The sequence below is a fragment of the Pundamilia nyererei genome, unplaced genomic scaffold (genome assembly GCF_000239375.1).
Source record: "Pundamilia nyererei isolate P.nyererei 1_Seehausen unplaced genomic scaffold, PunNye1.0 scaffold00046, whole genome shotgun sequence".
In the NCBI taxonomy this organism is placed as follows: Eukaryota; Metazoa; Chordata; class Actinopteri; order Cichliformes; family Cichlidae; genus Pundamilia; species Pundamilia nyererei.
Genome location: NW_005187447.1, coordinates 58,475 through 71,833, shown reverse-complemented (window position 1 = coordinate 71,833; position 13,359 = coordinate 58,475). Strand labels below are relative to the sequence as shown.

Genomic DNA, 13,359 nt, shown 5'->3' with positions numbered 1-13,359 from the left:
ATGTAATCCTTGTTTATGCAGAGATGTTAAGTCATTGGTAGAGTCGACTACAGAATCTGAAAACCTATAAACAGTTGTTTACCGCTTTTCTACATCTTAGAGAAAAGCTTTAGTGAAAAGTTAATGTGCAGCTTTTATTTTCTGTGCACCTTCAGGTCTTATCCCAGGAAATTTCAGATTTTCCCTTGCCAGATGTGTCACTGGTGGCAGAGCATTCAGACCCCACTGAACTGGGGAGACTTCTGCAGCTTATACTGGGCTGTGCAGTCAGATGTGAGCGCAAACAGGGTATGTTGCTGCTTGTGTGTTACACATAATCTCTACACTCATGTAAGACCCAATTAAAGACATTTTGCATGAGCAAAATGTAAAAAAAATAAATAAAAATGTTGTAACATGTCACTTACAAAGACGGAGTTTATGAGATTAGAAACCAGTGAGGACAGGTGCTGCATTTAGTAGTTTGACAAAATATTACAATGGTGTGTACGTTTGTGTGATTTAATCTCCCTCATTATATCACCAGAATACATTCAGTTCATCATGACCTTGGAGGAGTCTGTGCAGCATGTTGTCATGACAGCCATCCAGGAGGTCAGCCTGTTTTAATATAGCATTACTTGCTCTGACAAATTAGCTGTATTAGGGATACTCAGAAACAGCTTTGCTGAGCATTTCTGCCATTTTAAATAACAATAACTGTTTCAGCAGCAGAAGCAATAGTGTATGAAGTAGGTTCGAGTATTTGCTTGCATATGGTGAAATAGGTTGAGGCTTTGCAGCTTTTTCAGTTAGTGTATGTAATAAACTCTGCTCCATTTTCCTCTTCAGCTCATGAGTAAAGAGACCAAGACCCCATTTGGAGCAGAGCTGTCCGGGGATTTGGAACAGCAGGTTAGTATTATTATTATATCCCACTCATTCTGAAAGAAAGTGTGTTGCTAAATGCATTGTTAATGCCCATTTGGTGCGATATGGTGGATATGAATGCATCAGGAGGCAAATCGGGGTTCAGTATCTTGCTCAAGAATACTGTGACATGTGGACCGGAGCAGACTAGGATTGAGCCACCTACCTTTCGATTGGTAGACGACCTGATCTGCCATCTGAGTGACAGCCGCTCCTCTATTTTGCAGTTAAAATGTTCCTTTAGAGCCGCTTGCAGCCTCAGCGTTTGGCTCATAGATATTACTTGCACACACACTGACCTCATAATTTAAAACTTTAGTTGTATTTAATAATATGTTTTTTCTAACATGCATAAAGTCTAAAGTAGTTCAGCTTACTCTAATTTGCTTGTGCTAAGTCAAGCAAAGGACCTGTGTATGTAATTAAAATTGTTGGCTTGTTCATCTTGTCAGTTTATTGACTTGTTCTTGGAGCGTTACTGTACCGTGCAAACTGCACAAGTCAGTAATGTAACTTTTGTCAGGCAGTTGGCATCGCAGCTGCTGATAATATTGCCATTTCAAAGGAGTCCGCCCAACTTATTTCTGTAACTTGAGCCTTTATTTTCCTTGACGTGTTTGCGGAAGAACGTTGTCACTGTGCAGAGACTACCACAGCTCAAGTACTGACATGAACTGCACATGTAGCGCTGGAGATCTGCATCTTCAATGGGAAAATGAATCAGGGAACATTGATGGTTTTGTATTGATTTTATGAGTAATGTATTTTATGCTTAGTTCTTGAACTTAGGTTTTGTTTTTTTGTTTTTTTTTAAGAAAAACTTAGCCATTTAATATTTGCTTTCTCTGATCCATGAGAGAATCACATCAGTGTCTCTCTTCGATAATTTAACTTCTAAATCCTCATGTGTCCAGCTGAAAAAAGCTCTTGAGGACCTCGCTGCACTTCAGACAGAGAAGGAAGCGCTAACCCAGCGATGTCAAGAGCTGGACCTACAGGTGAGTGCAGACCTGTTACACACAGCCAAGGTGAATTTCTGTTGAGAAATATTCTTGAATCTGATTGACTAGCGCTCTTTTGCCTTACTTTGCTGATATTCAGGTCTCTATGTCTCCACACATACATGTCTATGTACAGTATAAACAGGAATTGTGTAATGCTTTGCTCCATTGTGTGGAGCTGCTGTGGCAGAATGACCATGAGCTTAGAGTCTGGGCTCAGCTTGTCCTACCGTGGCATTCAGCCCATGCTCTGCCACTGCTACAAGGCCTCATTCATCACTGAACAGGCAGACTAATTTTAGCATAGGGACTGATCAACTGTTCAACTGGACTCTCGACAGATTGATTTGTTCTGTTTCCAGTCTTGCTCTTCTCTGATCGTAGCGAGGTAAGTATAACATGGTTGTCTGTCCCGCGCAACTAAACTCAACTAAACGAGCTGCTTAAATATTTGTACTCTAACTCTGCTAACAGACGGTTCAGTTGGGATTCTGTTTGACACAGGGCACGCAATGCTTATTTAATAATTTTTACTGTTTTTCCAGTAATTAACCTAAAGACTTTGCCATATTCTTTTGAGAAAAGCAGCATTACATTATTTTGTAATGTATATGGGTCTTTTGTACTGATGTGCTGTGTTACTAATTATGTGTTGTTTTAAAGATTCAAACTATCAAAATAAATGGCTTTAAGTTAGCCTACAACAGGCCATACAGAGTTACTAAATAATTTTATTTTACATGGTTTTGTTTGGTGGTAGTAGATAAATTGAAAGTGCATTTTGTAAATATTTTACACGCACAGTAAGAGGTTTTGACATCTTACATTGGTAGTAGGCTCCTTATCATTTACCCTTGCGTTTGGAAATGCTGTTGTCATCGAGGCCGCCTGTTGCCATGGGTGTATAGTCTGCAGCATCCTGCCGAAAGGTTGCATCAGTCAAAGAAACATGCACATGAAGGTCAGAATCAAAGGTCTACTAGCAGAACTCTGCACTATAACAAGATCACTGAAATTATTCTGTGCTTGACCTGTGATTTTTAGTCATGTGCCTGATTGGTATTCATAATAAGAAGAATAATAGTGAACATATATCTCAACTTTAGTTGTAGACAAGTTGTAAGGACGTTATGGGATAGGAATTTAAACAGTCATGTGTTATTCTCAAACTAATGTTTCATAAACTGGCAACCAGCTTTGAGGTACTGGTGAGTGAGAATGAAAACTAACCATGCATTAACATGTTTGCTTAAAGTGCACTTTGTCTGTGCTCTGCTTTCAGCATGGATTAACTGCACTGTTTGCTTTAACAGCTGGGAAAGTAAATTCTCATGGCAGTGGTGTATCTTTTGATGCGATGATGTTGTGACATTTTACTTTGCATGAAATAAATGAAGATATTTCATGTCATATTTTTTCCCCCCGATGAAACCAGTTCAACTTTAAAACTACTTGTGGGAATGGCTCGCTCACCTTACTTTCCCTGCACAGGTGGCTGTTCTTCAAGAGGAACGGAACAGCTTATTGGCTGAGAATGACGTCCTAACAGACCGAGCTAATCAGCTGGACACATTTGATGACCCAAGCACGCCGTCGGGAAGAAAACACAGTCAGTTACAGCAACAGCTAGAAACACTGCAGGAGGAGAACTTCAGGTTTGTCCTTTCCTCTTGAAATGGCTGATGAACCTCCCTATGGTGAAAACAAAACAATGATGTGTTATGCATTTTCTAGGCTGGAGGCTGCTAAGGATGACTATCGGATCCACTGTGAGGAGCTGGAGAAGCAGCTGATAGAAGTTCAGCACCGAAATGATGAGCTCACCAGCTTGGCAGAAGAATCGCGAGCTCTCAAAGATGAACTGGATGTGCTGAGGTTTGTGTCTGTAATACAATAGATTCATTAAAGTATTAAATTGTTTAGAGGTAAGATCATACAAATTCAGTAAAATAAAAATGCATTTCAGGCTCAGGATTAGAAATTATTGCATCAGTTGGATAACTTAAATAGTTAGCGAGGCAAGGCCGAGATTATTTGGACATATGTAGAGGAGGGTTAGTGCTTACAATGAAAAAACGATGTTGAATATGGAGTTGCTAGGTGAAGGGAAAAGTGGATGACCACAAAAAAGATTCATGGATATAGCGACGGAACACACACAGAAGGTTGGTGTGAAGGAAGATGATGCTAGGGATACGCTCAGATGGAGACACATGATCTGTTGTGGTGACTTCTAAAGGGAGTAATCGAAGGACCGTTTACAAGCAGCCACTTTCTGTTGCTTCCTGCTGCGAAACTAGTAGAGGCAGTAAGGCCACACCCTTCAATGAGTGAAACTGGCTGATGTTTGCGTTTCTGACCTTAACAATAAGGGGTGTCATTTTGCTGGCATGAAATCGGTGTAACACCGGTACAGATTATCTCGTTCCAGTAAATGACTAATTCTTAATCGATAATGTTACAGGAAGTGAAACAATGAGATTTCGAATTTCTTTTGTAAGAGTGTCCTGAGACTAGATAATCAGCAGGTTTTTGAAACTAGAGCTCTTTGATCTCTCACGCAAGCACTGGGAGATCCTTTAAGTTCAACACAAAAGGTGCTTACCTTGGATCAAAATGTTCTACCTTAGCGTTATTTCTGAAGACGGTCTTGTTCACGGTTATAATGGAGACTCAAATGTGTGGTGACGATATTTTACAGTCCTTCATATTCTTGCGTAGGAAAATGTTTGTTTTACGCTATTTAATATGTAACTAATTAAAGAGGTAGTTTTAAAGTATGCAGTGATCTTAATATCTGTATTAAAATGTTGCTTATTCTAGGCACAGTAAATTGAGATATGTGCTGCAGTACTGTACATTTCAGTTTTCCTATGTGCTGTATAGGAACTGCTCAGATCGGGTGGTGATGCTGGAGGCTTCGGTGGAAACGTACAAGCGCAAGCTGGAGAATCTGGGTGATTTAAAGAGGCAGATGAAACTGTTGGAGGAAAACAACATGACTTACATGCAAAACACAGTCAGTCTGGAGGAAGAGCTGCGCAAGGCCAATGCTGCCCGTGCACAGCTCGAGACATACAAGAGACAGGTAAATGACATGCAAAAGCACAGCTCGAACTTTCATCCAAAATCCACACAAATTATAAATCTCACAATATAATCATTTGCTTGTAATAATAACATTTATTGGCATTTTATGAGCATTAATGTGTCTGGTGGTGGATGAATTTATATTATTACATTTTCATTTATTTAGGTCCAGGAGCTACACAGGAAGTTGTCTGAGGAGACGAGGCGAGCAGACAACCTGGCGTTTGAGATGAAGAAGTTGGAGGAGAAACATGAAACTGCAACGAAAGAAAAAGAGGTTTAACAGCATTTTTTTTTAGTTAGCAATAATAAAGTAATAATTTTCTTCTAGCTGTGATAAAACTCCTAACATTGTTAAAAAATTTCTTCACCACCACAAGAGGATCATCATTGAGCGAGATTCTCTGAAGGAAATCAATGAGGAGCTTCGATGCACTCAAGCTCAGCAGCACCAACTCTCCCAAGCAGGTATCCTATAGGAAAGGTCATACCTGACATTAGTTATTGTGGTGTTGCTATGGTAATCTGAAGTTTGCATGCTTATTTCATATAGGCATGCTTCCCTCTAGCAGCCCCAGTCATGATAACCTGGCTGCTGAGTTGATGCCCGTTGAGTACAGGTAGTATCTTACTGCTGTTGCTGCACTTAATAAGATTTCTACTTTTCCCACCAAACTGATGTGTGTGACTTATGTGTGTGTTATTATTCAGAGAAAAGTTCATCCGGCTGCAGCATGAGAATAAGATGTTGAGAGTGCAGCAGGAAGAATATGAGCGTGAGAAGATCGCTTCTCTGCAGGCCCAGCTGGAGGAAGCACACAAGACTCGCAGTGAACTGGACACTGAAAACAGGTTTCTGTCAAGCACTGATAGATGTGATGGAAGCTGTTCTCTCCATACATTTAGTTTGATGTATTTTCATCATTTATCAAATGTATTTGATCTGGATGTTAACCTTTCATTCCTCTACATTCTGGTTAATCTTCAGACTGAGCCGAGAACGGGTCGGTGAGCTGCAGCAGCAGGTTGAGGACCTTCAAAAGGCTTTGCAGAGCCAGGCATCCAAGCCTGATGATGTAAGTTTGCCCAAATGGTCTGGCGTTAGTACAGAGAAAATGCAGAGTTAATGTTAGCCTGGTATATTTGATACTGGCAAGGAATTACAAAAGAAAATCACTTTATATAAGGTAGGTAGACTGGTATTGGTAGAGAAAGATGTATGCACTGTAATTACAGCCATTTGTATACAATCACATAGCTGGTTTACAGCAAGATGCAAACCTCTGGTTAAATTTAAGAACAGGAAGGCCAAATTAACTTTTCCAGAAAACACCTTAAAGTGCCAGCACAGTTCTTTCAATCACGCCTTGATTGTTAGTTTTTACTTTAGAGTGAGTGTGTCAGGGGAAATCCTTTTATTTATTTTTGCCATCCAGAATGAAATTCCTTTACCACATTTAATCTTGTACTTCTATTTTCTCATTTTCAGTCAAACCTGAAGCGGAAACTTGACGCACACATGTAAGTGCAGCTGGTCTGAGCTTTGACAAATAACTGAGGGGTGCAAAATGAATTTCTATGTTTTCCAGTAGAGGGAGGTAAAGAAGCAGCATTTTTCTTCCCCTTCAGGGTCCAACTGAACGAGGCCCAGGATGAAATCATGAAGAAGAAAGAGCTGCTGGAGGACCTTCAGCCTGACAACACTCAAACCTGTAAGTTGCACGTTTGCGTCATCATCAACACTAGACACAAGGTGATGGCTTAGTTATAAGTGTTGCTATTTTATTTGAAAGCTCTGAAGGTGGATGAGCTGATGGCTGCTCTTAAGAAGAAGGATGATGACATGAGAGCCATGGAGGAGAGATACAAGATGTATTTGGAGAAAGCTCGCAGTGTGGGTAATATTATTCATGTTTCGTTACTTTGAGTATTGTCTGTGTTAGTATTTCATTTCCTTTGTTCCTACTGTAGGTGATCCGAGCATTGGACCCTAAGCTGAATCCTGCTACTGCTGAGATCCAGGCTCTGAGGAACCAGGTTGCAGACCGAGACAAGCAGATTCTCAGCTTGGAAGTAAATCTGCATTTTAATCTTGTTCAAACTGAAGTTATATGTTTACTACATTTTTCCCTAAACTGAGTCAGTTTGCAGAGAAGAAACAGGTGTATCAGAATATACAGATATCAACAACAGTGTGAGAAAATTTATGTAAGCCATGAATTTCCAGGTTTTTGAATATGGCAGTCTCTAGCTTTTCCATTATAAAGTTCCAGTAATGTTTTCCCTTCTTGCATTTCCGAAACCAGTAAATAAGATTACCTCCCGTTGCCTCACTTTTAGGGCAAAGATCTGAAATTGGTTCATTTATCCTGTGGGGGTCTTTCTGGTGTGAAAGAAGTCATGTGGAAAAGCTTTTGATTGCTATATGAAAACATTACTGCTTACTGCTTGTTTTAAGTTGAAGGGTTGTTTATTTCATTTTATTTTACGTTTTCATTTAAATGGACTGACATTTTTTGGTTATTTGTCTCATAGCGTCAGTGTGAGCAGGCAAAGCTGAGAGAGTATGAGGAAAAACTGATTGTCACGGCGTGGTATAACAAGGTAAAGTAAAATGGTACATTGCCTGCAAGATGGTCAGTTACATATTTACCTACTGCCTCTTCTTCACTCAGTGTCTTCTTTCTGTACTCAGAGTCTGAACTTTCAGAAGCTGGCCATTGAATCACGTCTCGGGGGCTGCACTGCCTCCATGCTGTCCCCCGGTCAGTCCTTTCTGACACAGCAACGGCAAATCTCAAATGCCCCCCGCCGGGCACTTTCAATCAGCGTGCCTGCCACTACCTCCAAGTAGACTGTGTCACAGAGCCAAATGTCTCCCTTTATTCAGCTAAGGAAAAATCTGTAAGCATCACTCCCTCCCATAAGTGACCTTAAACACATCTGCTCTCAAGACTGGGAGGGGTCAATGAAATGCTGATTGGGATCAGCGAGCATCGGCTCATCCAATAGGTCACCCACCTGATGATATTTATGCTCTCCTATTGTACATTGAACCTGGATAGAAAGTTAACTTACTGTTAACTCAAGCAGTGCACAATTCACCAACTCTAGAGTAGACTAGAACACATTTCTACCCTGTCTTTGCTTTGCTGTGCAGCTAAATACTTGTTATAATCAGCTCATTTATCTCCTGTCAGGACTAAGAGAAACATAACTGACTGCTTAACAATATTTAATATAGAGTTTGAGCCCACTCGTTTTAACGAATGTGATATTAATGAACACTAAAGCCGAGAACTTGTAACTTTAGACGATTGTTGAAATACGTCCAAGTTGAACAGTCAAAGTATGCAGTGATGGTGACACGGTCATCAAACAGCAGCATCTGATGAAAAACACAAAGAAACTTTGGAAAATCAGTTCTGTGTCTGGTGCTGGCCACCAACTGCTTTTATGCTTCAGCCACTTAAAGATTTTTACTAAAATGGAAAAAAGCTCATCGTTTAAAGCTGTGACAATCTTAAACCATTTCAAGTAAATCAAGAATATTTTTCTTTATTCCCAGGGAGTGATGTGATCACAGTAAAAACTGCTGGGCCTTCTTGAGTCATATTTAGCAGTGACTATCCAAGACTGTAGTCTCTAAATTTATACAACTGTAATGTAAACATGATTTTAACACCAGCCTTTGATCCAAATGTCAGAATCAGGTTGAACATTTATATAGTACCTTCAAATTGTAACTTGAATATTTTTTTCTTACTCTAATCAGGTTGTATCGTGAACATATATTCAGGCTCTTTAGTGTCAGCAGAGGTTAACAGCACTATAGAGGAGCAGAATTTGTCTTTCAGGTTGTTGGTTTCTGGCTGCCTGTTGTTACACCTTCTAGTTAAACTGCACTAGTTTCACAACACATAATTAGATTCTATTATAATTTTGTGTAGGAGTATCTAATATTGCTTTGATTTTTCTTTTGAGTGAATGAAGATTATAGATTTCTGATGTTAAAGCAGTGACTCCTAAAACTAGGTGGTATCAAGTGTAGCACAGCACAGAGAACTGTGAGTAAATGGATTAAAAAAAGTGTAGGGGAAAGGCATTATAAACTTTCTGGGTTGTAAGCAGTTCAAATTTTAATGCTTTTGGATTTCTTGTGAATAAATGCATTTTGTTTTTCTAAACATGTATATTGTATTCTTTTATGACTCGGGGGGTGTACAGCTCTATCCTCATTATCCACACAAACCAAAGGTTTCAGATGATGTGGTCGGTGTGTGCAAATCATCGCCGTGAGCCAAAAGTTCAGGCTCCAGAATAATTCAAATTCGCATTTTCATACTGTATTTTTCACCCTGCTGTTGTGTGTGGATGATGCTAGATCATTCACCTGCAGCTCAGACACACTCAGATAAAATGGTCCCAAATACTTACTGTTCAAGCCTGTTGTTTGTGAATTTATCACCTCAGTTTCTACTTTCAGGTCTTACTGAACACTAGTCCAACCAAAGGCTGATATCAAAGAAATTGCAACAGTCTTCTTTGTTTGCTACACTTTGATAAATAGAAGATTTCTTGGCGAGATTGTAAAATTCAGCAAGCCTTGGCATAAACCTGGGAGTGTTCCGGTACATGTAGTTGGAGTCATTTTACTCTGTACTCAGCGGTCCCCAACCTTTTTTGCGCCACGGACTGGTTTATGCCCGACAATATTTTCACGGACCGGCCTTTAAGGTCCATCCATTCGCTTCCGCTTATCCTTTTCAGGGTCACGGGGGGCGCTGGAGCCTATCCCAGCTGTCATAGGGCGAGAGGCGGGGTACACCCTGGACAGGTCGCCAGTCTGTCACAGGGCCAACACACAGGGACAGACAACCATTCGCACTCACACCTAGTGGCAATTTGGATTATCCAATTAACCTATCCCCACAAGCTGCATGTCTTTGGACAGTGGGAGGAAGCCGGAGTACCCGGAGGAAACCCACGCAGACACAGGGAGAACATGCAAATTCCACACAGAAAGACCCCAGCCTGATGTTGGAATTGAACTCAGGACCTTCTTGCTGTGCGGCAACGGTGCTAACCACCGTGCCACCGTGTCGCGGATAAATACAACAAAATAAAACTAGTACCGGTACCGAAAAAAGATTTATTCATAACACACGTGAAAAGACCCAGAAAAACCGAGTTAACGATAAAAACGATAACAAAATAACGCTAAAAACCGATAAAAACCCTGAAAACCATACATTTCACACCTGAGCCTCAAGTAAACATCAGCAGGACTCCTTTACCGGGAAATGAGCATGGATGATGGAGCATGGAGTATTAATGAAGTCCAGGGTGTTTGGATGGCACTTTAGAGTTAGTCTCTATTTTTGAGTTGGGTGTTGATATTACATAATGTGTGAGGGCACATCATGGTCAATGTCTGCAATCAAGAGACGACTTTGCATCACACTTATAATTTTCCGCTTTGGTTGCTAATTTTCCTATTCAGATCAGTTAAGAACTCTGTGAATAGAAATGCTTTTAGTTTGTTGCTCTATTTTTACTTTAGTTTTTTATGTACTATATTATACATTTTAAAACTTGAATGTTTGTAGTTTTTGAACTAGTTGGATAAGTACCGGAGCATTTTAATTGTGAATAATAAATTTCAACTGATTGTTGAAACGACCTCCTCGGTTTTGGGGTAATAATGATTGATAATTTTCACAATTCATCCTAACCTTTATTTATGTAAATCGAATTAGTCACCACAGCAAAACAACTGTAATTAAAAAAACAGCAGTTGTAGTCTAGTATATCAGTTTGTTCGTAGCTTCCACACATCCAGCACTGACTAAAAAACATTTGGAAACAGTTATTGGCACTTTTGTGGAAAACATAAAAGGTATAGCAACAAGCAGCATAGTTGACTAATGTCTGCACACGTGCCATCTTATATAGCCTTACAAAATAATACTGTGGTTCAACTGGGCACGTGCATGTAGCTGTGTGTGTGTGTGTGCACACATTAGGGAGTATTCCAATGCTTAATAGCATTAGACGTCTGCTCAGCACATCATGGAAGCACTTCCAAACAGCCATGGCAACAATCAGAAAATGTTGCAGCAGATTTGAGCTACCCCCTGCTGGACATATTCTCCTTTAAAGAAAAGTTTCAGTTTCAAAGTTAGCGCTGCCTCTTGCTTATTACATCACATTCGAGTCACAAAAATAGTGAAGATGCCAGCTTAAGGCTTTACAATGCACTTTGTTAACCAGTGTGAGGTCTATCTTTTATGTACAGTCTGTAGTCAAAACTCAGTATACGATAAATAATAATAATAATATAGAAAAAGGCATAGTCTCCATCTCACAGCAACACAACAATATTCATATTTGCTTTTTCTGTTGATTTGTTGGGGATGGTTCAGCGCGGCTTAGCGTACACCTTAAAAGGGTAGGGTGTGCGAGTGGCTCCGGTGACTCCTTCTGTACTCAGCTTGACTCCATCCAGAGTGGAAAAATTAAACTTCTGAAACAAACTGACAAAAAACAGGAAGAGTTCCATCCTTGCCAGCCCCTCACCGAGACACGCACGCCTTCCTGGGAAATGAAGGTGACTCTGGTTATCCCCCCATCTAACCAATATCATAATTACAGTTTATATGTTAAAATTACCTGCAGAGAAAGGTAAAAATGCTCCCCTCCTCACAAACTTGCCCTCGCTATCTAGGAAATGTTCAGGATTAAAGGTGTCTGGAGTCTCCCATTTATTCTTATCAAACAGCACTGAAGTCAGGTTAGGCATCACAGAGGTCCCCTGCACATAGACGACAGCAGTCACATTCAAAGATGGTATTCAAAGTGCTGGTTTATACAGCTAGGCAATGTTTGTAAGAACAAATATAAGACAAAAAAAAGACCATTTTATCTTGAAAAAAGGACAAAGAACCCTGCCTAAAATCTCATGCAAGGGCTTGTTGACAGTAAACACTTGCTCATTGCTAACACTGTTAAGGGGGTTATAATCTGGGAAACGACACATACTGTTTTGTTAAGGTATAGGCTATATATTTAGCATGTATCATTATTAGCGACCTTGCTCTCTTTCAGAAAAAAATGTTTTCCCATTTTGGCATCTGCAATGCATTTGAAAGCAACATTCAGTTTTAAGTTGCAGTGTGGCTAGTGGAAAAATAGAAATCTCAGTCATTGTTTATTTTGGAAATAGAAAAGTATTTTTGTAAAAAGCGAAATTATTTTTGGCAAATGCAAACCTTGTTTTTGGTCGCCAACGTGATGGTTTACCTGGATGAAACCAACGCAAGAACTTGAACTAAGCAATTTTTTATCTTATGTAGGGGGCTTAAGCTGCTGTGTTCTATGAGCAGACCAGATGCACCTTGGGTATGAAGTAACCACCCAGGATTGTGTCCTTGGCGGCCATCCTGAGTCCATTGAGTGGAACGATGTTTCCCATCCTCTGGATCTCGTGGATGACAGCATCAGTGTAAGGCAGGTTGGGTTTGTCTGCCATGGTGGGCTGACGGGTCTGTCCGATCACTCTGTCTATCTCTTCCTGGACTTTACCTAGGAGTCAAATTATATTAACTTGTTAATTAGCAGGTATCTGTGTCATATAATTCTTTTGATCTCTGACCTGGATGGTATTAAAAACTAGTTTTGTTCTGAACTTACACTGGATCTGAGGGTTCATGATGAGATAGAGGAGTCCCCACTGCAAAGTCTTTGAAGTGGTTTCACTGCCAGCCAGGAACAAGTCCAGACAGCACAGAACCAGGTTTTCTTCCTCAAAGCCCAAATGACTGTTTCTGTTGTGCTAGCGAGCAAAGCAAGGTATCAAAAATACAAGTTAATGAACAGATTTTATTTATTACTGTTATTATTATTTTGGTTGAACGTAAACTGCATACTTTCTCCTTTATGAGGAAGCTGTCAATGTAATCTCTCGGGTTGTTGGGGTCCAGATCTAACTTATGTTTCTTGATCTCTTCCCTGATAGATGCCACCAAAGATTTGGAGCTGCTAAAGATGCGATTGTGAGGCCCCGGCAGGTGTTTCATCAGTCCTGGGAATGCATCATATAGCTGTTAGGGGAGGAAATTGAAAAAATTTATTCAGTGGTGGGTTACCTTTCAATATTTTCAGGAAGAAAAAAATCCCACTGTGTCTTACTAGAGCCCATATGGAACCTTCCAGATAGGCCATCTCAGTCAGATTGCTCAGCATGATCTGGAAGTTGTGGTCACTGTAGTCAAATCGTCTCCCAAACACTATCTTGCAGATGATGTTGGAGACAGCATTGTTTAAGAACGGCACTGGGTCGAATGGCTCACCTGAAGAC

The 13,359-nt window shown here is 40.2% G+C and overlaps 2 protein-coding genes across 2 annotated transcripts in view; one reads left to right on the top strand and one right to left on the bottom strand.

The window, feature by feature from the left end:
* Positions 1-9,166, top strand: part of hook1 (hook microtubule-tethering protein 1) — a 15,024-nt gene extending 5,858 nt beyond the window's left edge. The window contains 19 exon segments of the mRNA XM_013910614.1: positions 24-25; positions 114-288; positions 527-594; positions 832-894; positions 1,824-1,907; positions 3,402-3,565; positions 3,645-3,785; positions 4,797-4,998; positions 5,167-5,277; positions 5,381-5,468; positions 5,554-5,620; positions 5,712-5,852; positions 5,989-6,076; positions 6,490-6,521; positions 6,630-6,712; positions 6,794-6,894; positions 6,972-7,073; positions 7,536-7,604; positions 7,696-9,166. Coding sequence (XP_013766068.1) covers positions 24-25; positions 114-288; positions 527-594; positions 832-894; positions 1,824-1,907; positions 3,402-3,565; positions 3,645-3,785; positions 4,797-4,998; positions 5,167-5,277; positions 5,381-5,468; positions 5,554-5,620; positions 5,712-5,852; positions 5,989-6,076; positions 6,490-6,521; positions 6,630-6,712; positions 6,794-6,894; positions 6,972-7,073; positions 7,536-7,604; positions 7,696-7,854 — 1,940 coding nt within the window. The 3' untranslated portion in view covers positions 7,855-9,166.
* Positions 9,167-10,708: 1,542 nt separating this feature from the next.
* Positions 10,709-13,359, bottom strand: part of LOC102196715 (cytochrome P450 2J2-like) — a 27,413-nt gene continuing 24,762 nt past the window's right edge. The window contains exons 4-9 of the mRNA XM_013910653.1: positions 13,191-13,351; positions 12,929-13,102; positions 12,693-12,834; positions 12,397-12,584; positions 11,673-11,814; positions 10,709-11,597 (exon numbers count right to left, since the gene is read on the bottom strand). Of these exons, the coding sequence (XP_013766107.1) occupies positions 11,422-11,597; positions 11,673-11,814; positions 12,397-12,584; positions 12,693-12,834; positions 12,929-13,102; positions 13,191-13,351 (983 nt within the window). The 3' untranslated portion in view covers positions 10,709-11,421. The remainder of the gene's footprint in view (positions 11,598-11,672; positions 11,815-12,396; positions 12,585-12,692; positions 12,835-12,928; positions 13,103-13,190; positions 13,352-13,359) is intronic.